The sequence below is a fragment of the Rhipicephalus sanguineus genome, chromosome 3 (genome assembly GCF_013339695.2).
Source record: "Rhipicephalus sanguineus isolate Rsan-2018 chromosome 3, BIME_Rsan_1.4, whole genome shotgun sequence".
Lineage (NCBI taxonomy): Eukaryota > Metazoa > Arthropoda > Arachnida > Ixodida > Ixodidae > Rhipicephalus > Rhipicephalus sanguineus.
The window spans coordinates 125,850,548-125,866,341 of record NC_051178.1 but is presented as its reverse complement, the minus strand read 5'-3'; the positions used below and the strand labels follow the sequence as shown (position 1 = coordinate 125,866,341).

At 46.1% G+C, this 15,794-nt stretch overlaps 1 protein-coding gene across 1 annotated transcript in view; it reads left to right on the top strand.

Moving 5' to 3' along the window:
- The window catches only part of LOC119387101 (uncharacterized), a 32,620-nt gene that overhangs the window by 13,420 nt on the left and 3,406 nt on the right, over positions 1–15,794 (top strand). Inside the window, exon 2 of the mRNA XM_037654410.2 lies at positions 12,620–12,849. Coding sequence (XP_037510338.1) covers positions 12,620–12,849 — 230 coding nt within the window. The remainder of the gene's footprint in view (positions 1–12,619; positions 12,850–15,794) is intronic.

Here is a 15,794-nt window from a genome sequence, read left to right as displayed (position 1 = left end):
GGAATGAAGGAATGAAGGAACACCTTTCCCATGTCTCATAATGGGCATTTCTGAACGGGGTTTGGCGCCAGGATTCGAACATGTCGATACCGATCCCCAAAATGACTAAATTCTGGACGCCGATTGTGAAATGAAGAGTTGTTGTTTCACGGTCAGTGGCGTAGCCAGGGGGGTGGAGGGCACACCGGGCCCCCCACCCCCCTGGCTGGTTAGCGCCCAAGTTTTTCCTGCTGCATATATATATGAATGCAAATCGCGGAGCTTACGAAAATATGAAAGAAAAAATCACAGCATATCCACGGAGTGAATGATGATGAGTGGGCGAAGCTGCGGAGGTTCATCACCGACGTGAGATCGGGCGCGTTTATACTAAAGGTTCGATGAGTTATGACGACTTGCAGCTCACTTTAATTTTACATGTACGCTGTGAATTTTCATTGTTTAGAAAGCCATTGCTTTAGAAAACATCTGGCGTCTTTCGTTAAGCAGCTGGCGTCTTTTCGTTTTGCTTTAGAAACATCTGGCGTCTTTTCGTTTTGCTTTTAGAAAACATCTGGCGTCTTTCGTTGGTTTATTTCATCAATCAACGGCGTTTTGAACAAAATTTTTATTGTTTAATCACGCACAGGAGAAATCTCACCAGGCACTACCTTGGAGGTAAACAATGGCTGCTAATGGGAATGAGAGACAGAAGAAGTCGGCTTTTAGCTAACACTTACACTTCTACTTCTACTAACGTTTCCTACTGGAACATGCCAATGGCTGCTAATGGGGAATGAGAGACAGAAGAATTCGGCTTTTAGTTAACGCGCACGCTGCGAATTTTTTATTGTTCAACAACGCACAGGAAAAATCTCCCACCGGCACCACCTTGGAGGTCGAGATCTGGTACTAGCGTTACGACTGGTTACGCACTACTACGACTACGAGGGACGAACGGGTGCCGCCTTAAGGAGCTTCGCCCCTAAAAAAAAACTTGATTCTTTTGAGCTATGGTGTGCTGTCGTATGGTGTGTTCTGAAGATCCCATGGGTTGCCAAACTAGCGGATATCTCGATTATAAGGGACATAAATAATGGACGCTATTTCGAGGCAAAGGCCCTAAAATTCAAAACTGTTTTCTATTTTGGCTATGTCATGCGGACTATGAGTGAAAAATAATGCCAGCCAAACTGGAAGTTATCCAAATGTGGTCGCCCGCCGTCTGCTAGATGGTTTGATGGCAGTGTTCAGGCCACAGGGAAACGTATATATTTAAAAAAAAGTCGAAGCGCCTGTGATTTCCTGTTTCGTCTTTGTGTCCGCTTTCATTCGCGCTAGTTTGACATCGTTTAAATGCAAGACCAGCCTGTCCTACTGAAATGTATATTGTCGAGCTTAAAGAGATCGTACTTTGGAGTGTAGAACTCATTGGCTTTCATATACTAACAGTCGTCAGAGACAACAAGAATACTTAAGATAAAAGGCGCGTACGCTGCAAACAAAATGGTTTATGACTGTTTTGAGCGTTAAAGCTGCCTTCGGCCACGACGAATAAATGAGTTAAAAAAAAGCATATTGTCAGAACAACTTTGGCGTTTCAACATTGCAACCGGTATCTAACTGTAGATAGATTTCCTTACACATTCCTTGTTTTCCTGAATCCACCTCCTTAATTCGCAATGATTTTTTTTTCTATCGAAGGGAAACTTTGTTTAATAGAGCTGCAGAAAGAGATGTGCACGGTACCTGTGCTCGTATGTATTCGACTAATTGTTGCGTGCAGGAGCCGTAAATTCATTAAATTAATAGAAATTATATGTAATTTCATGTTCTCCAGTCTTTATGTTCATAAGTACGATTTTATTCCTCGTATAAAGTGGAGTACTAATTTTTCGCAATCTTCGTCATGTGATTCGGAGTTCCTACGCAACCACATCAACGAATGCAAAAAATTCAAAATAACTATTACTCTTCCACCCCAACCCTTTAACATTTAGACAATCCCTTAATACGAGTTCCTCGGGCAACCCCTGCTAATTTTTTTAAATTTTGTATGTGTATATACACACGTACGCATAGAAACCCACGCACGAAAATACATAACGGGTGATTGAAACCCCCAAGACATGCATGGTGACGGTGACGCAGTGAAAGAGGAAGCAACACTGAGTAAATGTTGACACTGTCTCTTACTTGTATATATGGATGTAGAGGCGGGCGTATCGGGACGGGCTACAATAGCAGTTTTTCATATACGATGAGCCGATTTTAGAAAATGATGACACTCCGCTTCACTAACGCCTTTGCTACTGAGGGACTCTGGTAATAGACTGCGTTTTCTTTTCGTTTAATTTCGTTCTGTCGCCAGCAACATTGACTTCTTTTCTATCTCTGGGAATTGTCGTCATCTTGGCGTTTAATGAAAACAAAAGCTTTATTCCGTCACCGCATGCCATTAAATGCTGAATACGCTATAGCCGGATACAACATCAGAAGTCTGCGGCATTTCCTCCTCAAAGGCGGATGCACACAAGGCTGCACGGATGGGAGCGCGCTCAAGACTGACGTCATGAGCCGGGCGGTCGGCGACCCCTCCTTCGGAGAACATTGCTGGTACCGAGCGAGACTCATTCTTTAGTCGCGGAGGCGGACGGCCGCCGCGCTTCAGTCATCTGGGCGGGGCCTCTTCAGAGTTCTTAAGTTATCGTTAATTTGCCAAAGCTAAGCCTGGACTCTGCTCAGTCATTCCAAGCTTGTTGGGAACATTACGCGCCCTTGGTCTTCGGCACCACATCAAGCGACCACCACATCAAGTAATGGGTACATCATGAGCGAGGCGAGGCATCCACGTTGTTCGTGGCACGCAGGTGTCCCCTTACCGACCCGTATACATCTAGGCTCTGGCGAACACAAGAAAACTGCTACAGGGATTCCTCCCTCTCACAAATAGCACTCGATTTCTTACATAATATCTCGCAGTGCTGCGATGCCAAGTTTACAAACGTACCTTATGTTACATACGTATACTTTAGTAATGTATCAAAATCACACGAGTAGTGTGTTTCCTGAATAACGTGTCAGGACAACAGCTAACAAAAAAAAAAAATGCGAGGAATGCAAAGGCAGACGATGAAAATCTCAGATTTCTAGCGGGAGCGGGCCAACGTTACGATAGACTAACAAACCGCCCTTCTCGTGCTATGGCTTCACCGGGTTGATGACAGTTGTGTCAGAGAAACTGGTTCTGCCAGTTGCCGCCGCTGCCACAAACAACGCGTCTAACGTCGCATTTCAAGCCACATAGAGCTCGCTTTCTCCAAGGACAAAACTACCCCAACGAGGATAAGCCCACGTACGTAGCCCACGCTCTTTCTAATGGACAGGACGCCGAATAAAAAATACTACGTTTCAGCTATACACTGCACGACGTGCCCGACTGCACACCATAAAGAAGGTAGAACCTCTAATAAAGTACAAAGAAGCAGCTAAATGGAGGAATAGGTACTAAAGGAATGAAGGCGACGAAAACATGGCCACTGACTTTGGGCGACATCAGTATTCGTCACCATGCGAGCCAGCAACCACTACACTGAGGTCAAGCTCTCAGACGAAGCAACAATTAAACGGCGGCCAAACACAGACACACCCTTTTGGGAGTGTTTGCGCGTGCGTGTGTGCTGCTTCTTTCCAAAATTAGCTACATGCTTCTCCTCTCGACGCTCGAAAACTGCGATGCCGTAACGCTGCAGATATCGTATAGGACGTGCCTGGGGTGCCGGACATGCCATCACTGAGGTCCATTTCTATTCTATCTCAGTTCCAGGAGCATGTCTATATTTTGCTCAATCGCGATGCACTGTCCAGCTTGGCTTTCAGATCACGCCGCGTGACCAGCGGCAACGAACGCGAGACGTGCCGATTCGCAAAGACGCGTTGCCATGGCGATGCACCAAACAGGAAGTGGAGCGGATAGCCTGTCCCGCCTCTGCTCAGAGCGTGCTGGCGCCACTTGACGTTGCAGTGCTGTCAGATAGCTGTCGAAACATCACTGCGTGGCGCTGTTGCCTTTAAGCGCACTGTACCCGGGGCTCGAGTCAATATCTTTTAATAAGCCTGTTAATTACTCTCTGTGTTGTGTCGCCTGGTTCCGTCGTCGTCATGACCAGTCAGTTGCGCAGGATGAGCTACTGCAGGTCCTCCGAAGAGGTGATGAACTCGGCAAAGAGTTGGATGCAGAAAGAAGTAAGTGCAATGTACGGATGCTACACTCAGCCTTATATTTGCAATGCGCGGCCCGTTATTTGCTATGCAGCTCTTCGATGGATGTATTCTTTATCGAGCAGCACAGCTTGCAGAGAGCATTTCTGCCCGTGGGTAAGTTTTCCTACATTGGAAAAAAAGAAAGGTGTCGCCGTCAGTGACACGTCGTCGCCGCACGCCAGTAAGTTAATTGTCTATGCGAAACGTGACATTTGCGACGCGACATTTCTTTTTTTTTTTACCATTGTCGAGGACAGTGTACTGCCGCAGGCAAGCAGCTTGCTTTTACGGGTAAAATTTTGCGAACTATAGCAATCCCTGGAGTCGAGTGCATAGGTAATCTCACGGGATGTACATGTAAGACGCGCCTTGTGATGGAGAATATGCGGAATTAATTTTGATTCTACGTGGATCATATGCGCGCAACCAAAACACGGTGTATACTATAGCGTTTGTGCATTTTGACGCTGCCATCAGGAATCGAACTGTCGACCACGCGCTCAGCAACAGATGAGCTCCGAGCCACCGAGGCTGGTTTTCGTCGAGAGAAGCGCATGCAGAATAGATGACGCTTGTGGCGGTGATATATACGAGATAGCTTCGACTGTATACAAGCCATGTTGGAGGAGGAGCACCTTGCTTGCTGCACATCGACAGCACAAGGCCTGTGCACATCCCCTATCCTGGATACGCCAATGCTTTCGGGGTCGCAACCACTCGCCGGTTTTAACAGCGGCAGGCTAAAACCTCTGCGCGCGACTTTATTTTGGGTCCTTAGCCCCACGCGAACAGCGCGGCAGTGAATTTATAATGGCAGCTCTACAGTCATTTTCACAAGCAACCAATCACTGGACGATAGACACGGATGCTGCAACTTAGTGAATTTGCGCATACGGTTACGGTCACGGACAACCGAAATACAAACTTAGGGCTAACTAAAATGCGTTATTTCGTTCTTGTTTTATCAGTATATGCCCGTAGTGTTAGCATGACTTCAGCTTGAGCTTCATTTGAGGCGTAAACTATCGTTGGCACCACATAATTAGCTGTCCGAGAGTGTGCTCTCGTGGAACCTACTCTAACTTGAAATTTATTGCGTGCGCTTATTCATTTGTCCACCACTGGACATACTTCTCGTTGGCATCGTCGCTCATGTATATTTCTTTTTTTTTCCTATACTATACCGCCCTTCCACGCTGCCCATCATCAGGCTATTGATAAGACTAACCTTTCAGTAAATAAATTCATCTCATTCTCTGTTACATAAGAACCGTGAGCTCAGTTGTCGCTGCAAATACACCTTGAATTACTTACAAATGAAACTGTTGCTTACCTTTGGTCAAAACGCGTATGTCGGATTCGCGTAGAGCAGCGCAGCTCGCGTGCTAATTTTATTAAACAACGCGGAGTGATGCATGCAGGTCGGTTGGTTCTAAGGGAACGCTGCAGCCCATTACAGATCATATAGGCCATGAATCTGACGTTTTAAGAGAGAGCAAAAAAAATTTAGGAGAAAAAATGTTTACGTATATAACAAAAACATGATGCGGGTAAGTTTTCTAATGTGTTTAAGAGAGAGACGAATAACGACATCTAACAGGTCACGGTACCAAAAGTAGAAGAAAACGAAACAGAAATCTTCCTCTTCTTATTTGCTAACATGAAAGTACGAAATTCGGGGAAATTGTCCGAGGGGCTCGTTTTCCTGTATTGTACGCAACTAATGAAACCGACAGACAGTTAAGCCATGGAAAGCATGGGGGACATTATTTGCGGTTTCTTAACTGTATTGTAATAATTCTCACCTAAACTGAAAGAAATTAAAGTGGACGAAAAATCACCTTTTCCATCGGTGGGATCCGAAACAACAACCTTCGAATTACGCATCCGATGCTCTTTTGAGTTACAACGGAGGATGCTCCTCATCAACATTTTTGTATAGGCTATTTATGTGTGCTTAATACCTGGGAGTGTTCGACAGCGCTACCCGTAGCCCAGGCGGTGAGTGTGGAACACTCTTTTTTTGCCGGAGGGTGTCACGGGGCACGTGATCTTCGCACGAGAAGATCGTGCGATAGTGCATCGTTATACCTTAAACTCAGTCCTACGTGATTCCGTTAAAAGAAAAAGGGGGGGGGGGAATCAAGGAATGTGGGTGCGGTGAATTTGAAGCCATTCAGTAGCTGAGTGGGGACGTGACACAAACGAACGATAAGACAATTCCTGCATATCCTGCATATATTGTGCCGGCTCCCAGGGAGCCGGAACTAATATTTCTTTTATCAGCATCCGAAGCCGAACGATAATGAGTAGATAGACGGTGTAATCGCGGAGTCACAGTGTTTTGAAGAGGTCGACGCGCTCACATTCTCTCCTCGAAGCTTACCAGTGCCGTCTCTCTTTATGTCGTTTTCTCTCTTTATAACGAAAGCGATAAGAGGAAGAAGCAAGCTGAGGTGCAACTTTTCACAGGCACAGATAAAATTTCTGCGCGAGCTGGTTTGGGGGCTTAAAATCGCTATACAATTTCTGGAATGTTTAACTAAAAGCGCTAATTAAAGAGGCGTTCTCTAATATAAACAGAGATTATTAAGCAGCACGCGCCGTGCATGGAACGTAACAGTGGTGACGTAGTCGTCTTTGGCGGGAAAGTATGTGGCAGCTTCGCTGGTCATGTTATCAGTGATACTGATCACTTATTGCTTGATAAACCATATATTGCGTGATAGACCATAGGAAGTCGCAGAGAAAAAGTATTAGAATGGCGCTTTTCTTCTCGTAAAATGCAGAACGCACGCGAACACAGAACACACAAAAGGACAAGCTGCGCTTCTTCCAATCGTATTGCTAGTTGTGTGTTAATTAGATCCGGCTCTTCCGTCGGATCCGAACGCCTCATTTATGTTTAACTCCTATGTGACACTCCTTTTGCTTGGTGGACAAGGGAGAAATAGAGAGAGAGAAAGAAAGAAAGGACAACGTGGCGTATTATGCAGATGCATATTCGCAATGAAAGTCCAGTTTGTAGGCCATCCTGTCAATCATAAGCCGCTATGACTGGCCTGCCTGTACACCAATGTCGCGTTCTCCCCTTAGGGCGATTCATTATAATACTGGACCTCATTTTCAAGCCAGGAAACAATGACATAGAAAATGGCATGAGGCTTACCAGTAGCATCTGCTGGGTCGTCTCGAAGGAACCATTTTCACGGCCCGCGCAGCTTGTTCCGTCCGCAAACGTATATGTTATCGCAAGCACACGAAAGTACGCAAGACGAGCGTCAAACCGCCATCGGAGTGGCAGTGTGTAAAGTTATTTTTAACGTCAGTGGACCGTCGTGTTCCACAGCAGCCTCTCTTAGAGGACCGACGAGCAAAGATTAAGTCCGCGTATAGCTCACCAGACAGATGTTACTAAATAGCGAGACAGTACCGCGCGACCCCAATCAAGCAAAAACCACTGCAATACAGTCTCTCGAACGACCGGCCTCTCCGCTTCGCCCTCCAATCGCCATTACTTATAGGTGGCGCTGCGGAGAAAAGATATCATTCCGTTCTCGACGAATCTCACGAGATACGAACCTCCTCCTCAAGGAGGTTATACTAAAACTTTAGTATAACCTCCTCCTCCTCCTTCTCCCTTGCCCTTTTCCAAACGAAAGTTCAGCCACATTGTCCGTGACAAGTCATCGCCTGATACGGCCTTGTCAGAAATCTCTCTCACGAGCTGTTATTAGTATCACGTTTATCAGCGCCATCTGCGTAAAGCTGTTATAGTCCCGTCATGTTATCTACGGAAGACCGTCCCCCTTGTACCGGCCCGAAAAGCGAACGCAAGTCGCGTCGTCAAGTTTATCAAACAGCAGGCAAAAACCACGAAGCCGTATACGCCCCGTTTCCTGGCCACGTAAATATGCACTGGTCACTTTGCTTGCCACTCTCCAGTCATTTTTGATAACGACTATTAACTTAACAGAATATTCATGCAGACTGATTGTACACTTTAGCCACTTAAAGCTGACCCACTATGAGTCAGTATATACCATATTCCTTTGTCCCTAGCATCAGCGTTTAGAGCCGTCATCTTTCACCCCAGCTGTCACCAGTCGGTGCGGGCAGCACAGTGGCTACGAGCTGATGGCGAGCGCGCAATGGCGCCAAAATGCGATAAGTACCGACCGGACTCTACCGTGGTCGCTCGATCCATATGACCCGCAGCCCATAGGCGCGCGCACCTGGGGGGGAAGGGGAGGGGGGCGCCCCCCCCCCCCTACTCACCTAAGAAGAGGGGGCGCAAAGTCTGCCCCATAAATTGACTTAGTAAGGAGGGGGGCGCTGCGATGAACCCTCCCCCCCCCCCCCTGGTGAGGAACCCTGCGCACGCCTATGCCGCCGCCTCAAAGATGGCAGCCCTCTTCAAGAAACGAAAATGCTGGTCTAAACCACCAGGCCAATTTTCTTTGCAGCATATCAAGTGCATTGGGTATAGATGCAATGTTCTCCGAATGACCTCCTCGTCCACCACTCAGACAGAGAGGATTAATTAAATAGGCAACGTATGTCCCCTCTGATGTGCAGTAAATGCCGCGGAATAATTTAACGGAAGCTGAAGATGTCAGTACGCAGGTCTTCGCTACATCATGCTAGATGTTTGAATTGATATGAAGCGTCCAAGAAGATAAACAAGAACAAGAATAAAAAGTTCATAAACTATAGAGCAAACTAAGAACTGGTAGCTCGGGACGCTACGTAGCTAAGTTGCCAAAGACCTATACGTATTCGCCTTTTCAGCGAAAGCTACCTGGGTGCCGCCATAATCCCACCTGCACTGTGGTAAATATGTGAGTCCCGCCAATAATGTACTGCCGAGGCAGTGACGTCAGCGTGCGTCAGCCTTTGTACTGCCGTGCCACAGTCCGGAAAGGAGGTGCTCCCCGTGTCCATTGAAAACGTTAATACGGATAACGTGATGCGACATCTCTGACGGGACACTGTTTCGGCACATATATACATACAGTAGCATGGCATCAAACACATTTCTTTAGTGTTATCAATTTGTTGTGATGTACGTACAACAAGCTTGCGCGATGCAACGGCGCGCCGGAAGTGGGGACGAAGAAGCCAGGGACGTGAGAGCCTATACTCAGATGGCTTGAACGGTCTCATTCTGCTTAGCCCCATAGTACTCGAAATTAAGCTGTCCACACGTTAAATAGTCTTTAATGAAAGCAGATACGCCACGCAAGCACGTCATTCAATTTCCGCACCGAACGCGACAGAATATCAGGCACAGCAGGGACGACGAGGCCCTCCTGCACATCACCGGACAATACAATAAACTCTCTAGAATGCCGAATTCGCACAGTTGCATTCTCACCCCTGCCAAATCTGTAATAAATTTCATCTGTCCGCAGAGCCAGATGGGGGTTTGCTTTGCAGCAAATGAGCATCAATGACTTGCATGGGTATGAAATCGTTTATCGAGATGAACACTAATATAGCGTAATAAATGACATAACCCGAAGTGGCGCTCCTAGCATGGAGCATGTGTATTCTACTTTCAGAAACGCATGAAGCGTCTATGTACGTCCACATTTTTATAATATGCATTTAAGCAAAAGTTATTCTGTGTATCCAGTAGAGTAGCCAGGGGGCTGGTTTGGGGAACTCAAGCCCCCACCCCCACCCGACCCCAGCCCCCTGAAATAAAATTTCTGGCTATGTCTCGTGGCTGAATTCTATTGAAGGAAGTTGAAAAATATCCACAGCTGAAAAAAAAAAAAGTTATGAAGGCAAAAGCGAGCGCCATAGATTTCTTTTTTTAATGTTTCGGTTTTCAGATGCTTTATCCAATTAGTTATGATATATACTGCAGCCTGCGGACACCTCATCCAAGTAGTTGTGATATACTGCAGGCTGCGGTGCATATGGAAGAAAAGCAAAGAACAGCGCGCAGTTTCCTGCTTTTTTTTTTTCCTGGCACGTGCATACGCTATATATATACATAGGGTATCAATTGCTTCATCGGTGATTATTAGGTTTGCAGCGTACATCTAAGAAGGCTGCAGCTTTACGATCTTCCAAGTTTTGTCTCATTGTATAATACTTACACTATCTGAAGCACTTCGCACTCTTAAGTTCATGTGATGTAATCCTCACCGCGTTCTATTTCAAGCGAAAGAAGTCATAGTCTCCTCCTTACCACTCGCTTTGCGATGGTATAAGGAATGCTATGCTGTACAAAATATAGTATATGTCTACGAATGACAGCAGTTCTCCAGTATCTGCCTACACTGCAGCCAATACAGTCGACTTCAAGGAACAGCTAACCGCACACTACAACAACGAGGATTTTATACGCTATTTTACGAAGATTTTTCAAATGCGTGCTTAATTAGCTTCGTAAGCACAAATTCGGTGCTATAATAGCCTATATGTAAATTGCAAACACACCCCATGAACCTTACAAGTAAATATATTTTTAAAAAATGTGCAAAGGCATAATAGGCAGCTATTTAGCAATGCCTGTTTAAGTTTCACATCGTCTTTATTGCCATTTGTGTTTTTGTGTTATACAGGATTCCCTTGTAAGTTATTTGCAGGTCACAAGACCTCTGACCATTATTGCTTCTACTTTGAGCATTTTTTAAAAAACTATTAGCCTACTTGGAGCACGTAATTTTTACTAGGCAGAGACGCTTATTTTACGTTCTTCTTGCCTCACCATATTTTCTGACCTGCATTCTTCGTCACGTTTTTGTTTACTTCAATCTTTCAACAACGAAGAAAATGGCGGATCACAAAGACTGTCTTTGTGATCCGCCATCTTCATTGTTCTTCCATCTTATGTTTCTGTTATTCATATCTTCCATAGGAGGCGCTGCTTCCGTTCCTGTTCCCCGACTTGCTGAAGAAAAGGCGTGCGTTGCTCCTCTTCCTGTGTGCTCCTTGCTTTATTTGTGTGCTTTTCATGCCACCTGTAATATCGGGTGGTGTGAAACGTATATTTTCAGAATGATAATAATGAATGAAGCCGAATAATAATGATGTCAATGCTATACCGAGACGGCCAAGAAACCTGCTTCGCCACTCCACGTTGTACAGAGGTCATAGAACCTTTACACACAATGTAAATCACGCGAAATGTATATAACGATATACCGATACTGCCGAGAAAGTGGGGCCGAGTACACAAAACTTCTCTTTCATAAGTGCGTTTTCCCATTGGTCAGCTGGCTTCACTAATTATATGTCCCGCATCGTGATTGGCTGAAGCATTCCGTCCGCCGACGGCAAGTTGTCTTTTCGTCCACTTCACTTTCATTCACATCTATATCACAATTATTACAGTACACTTAAAATAGTACAATTAACGTCCTCGATCTATACGTTCCTTGGCTTCATTATCTGCTGGCTTTCATTAAAATTACGAAAAAATTTCGCGTAAGACGTTTTTGCGAATATACGGGCCCTGTTTTTCACCCCGAGCACTAACAGCGGCCGAAGAACTTTACTAATACTGCAAAATACGTGATTCAGTGACATCTGTGTACACGTGCGAGCGGAGGCACTCTGACGGCGCAGTATATGGCCCATACGAGTCTTTTGTTCGAAGCAGTTTGCTGGGCGAACGTGCGAGACGATGATCGATGACAGGCTTTATGACGGCCCAGCGGTGAGAGCTCTTGTAGTTGTATAGAAAGCGACTTCACGGAGCTTTGTATTCTGACTCGTGTGTCATCAGCGCGAACAGGTTGACACTCGCGCCGTCGCGCACGACCTTGCCGATGTCGAGCCCAACAAGAAAAAAACGTTTCCGGGCTCATGTACAGAAAGCTTTAGCGTGACCGCCGTACATGTATACATCCGCAAAGGCGTTGATGATGATAATTATGCGCAACCACCCTTCGCAGAGGGTGTTTACTGTTTACATAGTTTATAGCTGCACTTAGAGAGTTCGTGATACTGATGGTGAAGATGGCGTTGATCATTATTAGCATCTCCTTTTGAGACGCGATGGCAACCATGTAGTCACTCAGTCTGTTCTTCGCAACCGTGTATTACTCCACCCACTGCAGTCTAGCATCATGGCTGTACACACACACACACACACACACACACACACACACACACACACACCACACACACACACACACACACACACACACACACACACACACACACACACACACACACACACACACACACACACACACACACACACACACACACACACACACACACACACACACACACACACACACACACAATTATTATTGGAGTTTCTCTTTTGCAAACGCGGTTATACGTAATATGATATTAACGTGGAAAGGCGAGGCGTGCGTGGTGCGATGGGCCCTCCTTCTATGCATTACAGGCGAGCAGCAGCCGCCAGCCTCTGTACTGCTGGGCCGAAGCTGGAGCGTGGCCTCCGCGCAGCTGCTACCGGGACTCGGTGCGATCGTCGCTCCACGACGAGGAGATGGTGGGCCTTCGCTGTGAGTGGGAGCGCAAGACAGACAGGAAGTTCCACCAGAACCAGCTTCGTATCCAGCAGGAGCGCCAGCAGGAGCTGGCTGACATGCAACTGCACGACAGAAGGCACAGGTATACGTCCAAGGAGTTAAAAAACTCCTCGAACGAGCGCGGCATATGCAGGGTGTTTCAAGAAATATGTGCGAAAATCCTAAAAAATGTGGGAAATAGAATATTTTCTCGCTGCCTTCATAATTACATTTCATGTAGCGGCACACATCTCAACATTAAAAACAGCAATTGCGGCTGTAATTAAATAAAGTAACTAAATAATTTTAATAGGTAGGTACAGGCAGTTGGATCAAATGGGAGAATTGAAGTACTTCCTGCGAAGAGCCCGTTGCCGCTTCGAGATTTTGCAAAACCCGCCTTTGGTGATTTTGGAAGAGTGATGAATTTCGAACACGTTCGCCGGCAAAACCGAAACTCAAGCGCTCGGATGAGGGCGACTAGCAGATGACCAGAATGACGTCACTGTTCACGACAACAATTGCAGTGGTGTTACTTCAGCATTCATTAACGTATGTGCGCCAACCCTGCTATGATCGCAAGCACAGTCCGCATACCAACGAAGCGAAGTCGATCGATGGTTGATCTAACGACTCGCTCATTCTGAACGTCTCAGAAGGATATACGGCAGTTGCGCTCTGCCGCGTTTGGGTTTCGGTTTCGCCGGCGAAATTGTTCGATTTCGTCACTCTCCGAAAATTACCAGCGTTTGCTTTTTAAAAATTTCGAAGCGGCAATGGGCTCTTCGCAAGAAAGGTTCAATTCTCTTATTTGGCCTGAGCGCTTGCCTCCACTAATTAAAAGTGAATTAATTTCATTTAATTACTGTCGTAAATGATCTCTCTAGCTGTGATAAGGTGCCTGTTGCCACAGAAAAAATAATTATACAGGCAGAGAGCAAATATTGGACTTCTCTTTTTTTTTTCTTTCTTTAAGGATTTTCGGACACATTTCATGAACCATACACAGGAAGATGACGACGCCGCCCTTGTACCAGAGAATCCGTCAACCTAACTACACGTCGGTTCCCGTCGGATTACCGGAGCTATAGACACAACACAGCCGATCCCTATAGGAGCCAGTTGAGAGGAACGAGTACTGATGGATCTTTTCCGGCATCAAGGCGTCCGCGCTGGGTGTTCATCCAAACCTAATAAGCGAGTCATGATCGAGCCCTTCACGTCCACCAGTATTTCTAGCCTTACCATGTCGCGGCTTCCACCAAGAAACGTGCAATAGTCTACAAAAATAGATATAGAAGAAAAGAAAGGCACGATTCAGAGGGTTAACCAGAAAAGCGTCTGGTTGGCTACGCTGTACGCTGGAAAATGGGAATAAAAAGATGAAGGAGAACGGAAAGTACAAAAGCAACTACAGATATATAAGTACTGCGGATAGTCAAGGGCTACAGCAGGATTAGAACAGCGATGAAAACGAAACCGTATTTGTGTTTAAAAATGACAGTGCAACAAAAGACGAAAGGGAGTTGTGTGCAAACTAGATGTCAAGAATTATAAGAAGGAAATTTGGTTTACTGATATATGTATTCAGTAGGGAAAGAGAGATAGAGAAAAGTGAGGACATTTGGTACTCCTTATACTCGTATTGGATCAAATCGGGACTCGGGGTAGTTATCCGAAAATCGGAACACTTCCACGAAATTCGGAACGGTCGGCAACCATATCATGAACTGCAACACGCAGCAGCACTACATGTGGTCACCATATCTACAGCTGACTCTAAATGCGCTATCAGTGGGTGGTCGTCAAGTAGACCGTGTAGATAAAAAGAAGTTGCACGTGGACTGAAGAAGTCATCTGAAGACTGAAGACTGAAGAAAAAAAAATTGAGTATCGATCGCTCACTCTCACAGCTTTGGATAACACGACAGCTAATCCGCCTGCGACAATTCAGACGTTTGTTGTGTATCAACTGACAACAGCGTTAGCGGTATTGCATACGAGTCAATTGAGGGAGAACAGGAAAATCGGCCGATGGCGTACCGGCGGTAAGTTTGAGCTGGCTGTGTTGGTGGACAACTAGCCAAACGGCAACCACAGCGACGATTCATGTTTTTTTTTTTTTCTGTTCATATCGTGCACTCGAAGCTAAAAGAAATACAACCACACGCAGACGGGGAGGTTAGACAACCGATGCCGTTAAGGTAGAGTGACATAGAATCAAGTAGAAGGTGCACATGTAGCTGCAAAATCCTGGCCCACGCACTCTTTCTGTACCAAAATCAACGTGACGCGTTCTCAAGCGCGACACGATCCAACCAGTTTGATAGCGCACTTATTGCATTGCCCATGAGCCCGTGAGATTTAATATATAATATTATTACCCCATAGCCCTCAGAGGTTCTCGCTATCACCGTGTACTCGCGTAGCCAGGGGTGGGGAGGGTTCCCCCGAAATTTTTCAATTTTGCGTGTGAACACGCACACATACAAACGCACGCACGAACATACATAAAGGTTGGTTGAACCTCCAACCCAGAAAAAAATTTCTGGCTACGGACCTGGCCACATTTTTTAAAGCCCCAACCAGACGTGCGCGTTGGAACGCGTCAGCACGCGATGCTAAGCGTCAGCGTCAATCGAGGAGGCAAGCCCCAACCACGCGTACGCGTTGGAACGCGCCAGTACATGGTGCTAAGCTATTTAGTTAATTCGTTTTTTTATGACGCCAGCGTCAGCCGAGAAGGCCGAATCGCGTGTTGACGCGGAATGCGAAGCGACACCGAGTCTACACGCCACGTTAAGATCGGTGCAGCGCCGGCAACAACGCGCTCGGAGCTAGGAGTAAGAATACTTATTCCGCTGTGGCTTCGCGAGGCGTATTCAGGGTTTAAAGTCAAGGTCATGCATGGAAGAAAAATGAGGTCAAGGGAGGCTCGAGGGGGCTGGGCCCCTCCAGCAAAGTTTGTTGACTGTATAAATAAATTGCCCTATGCGGCGGTCGGGCTTGGCCTGACTGTCCCAATATTTAAAAGTGGGAAGAACACCA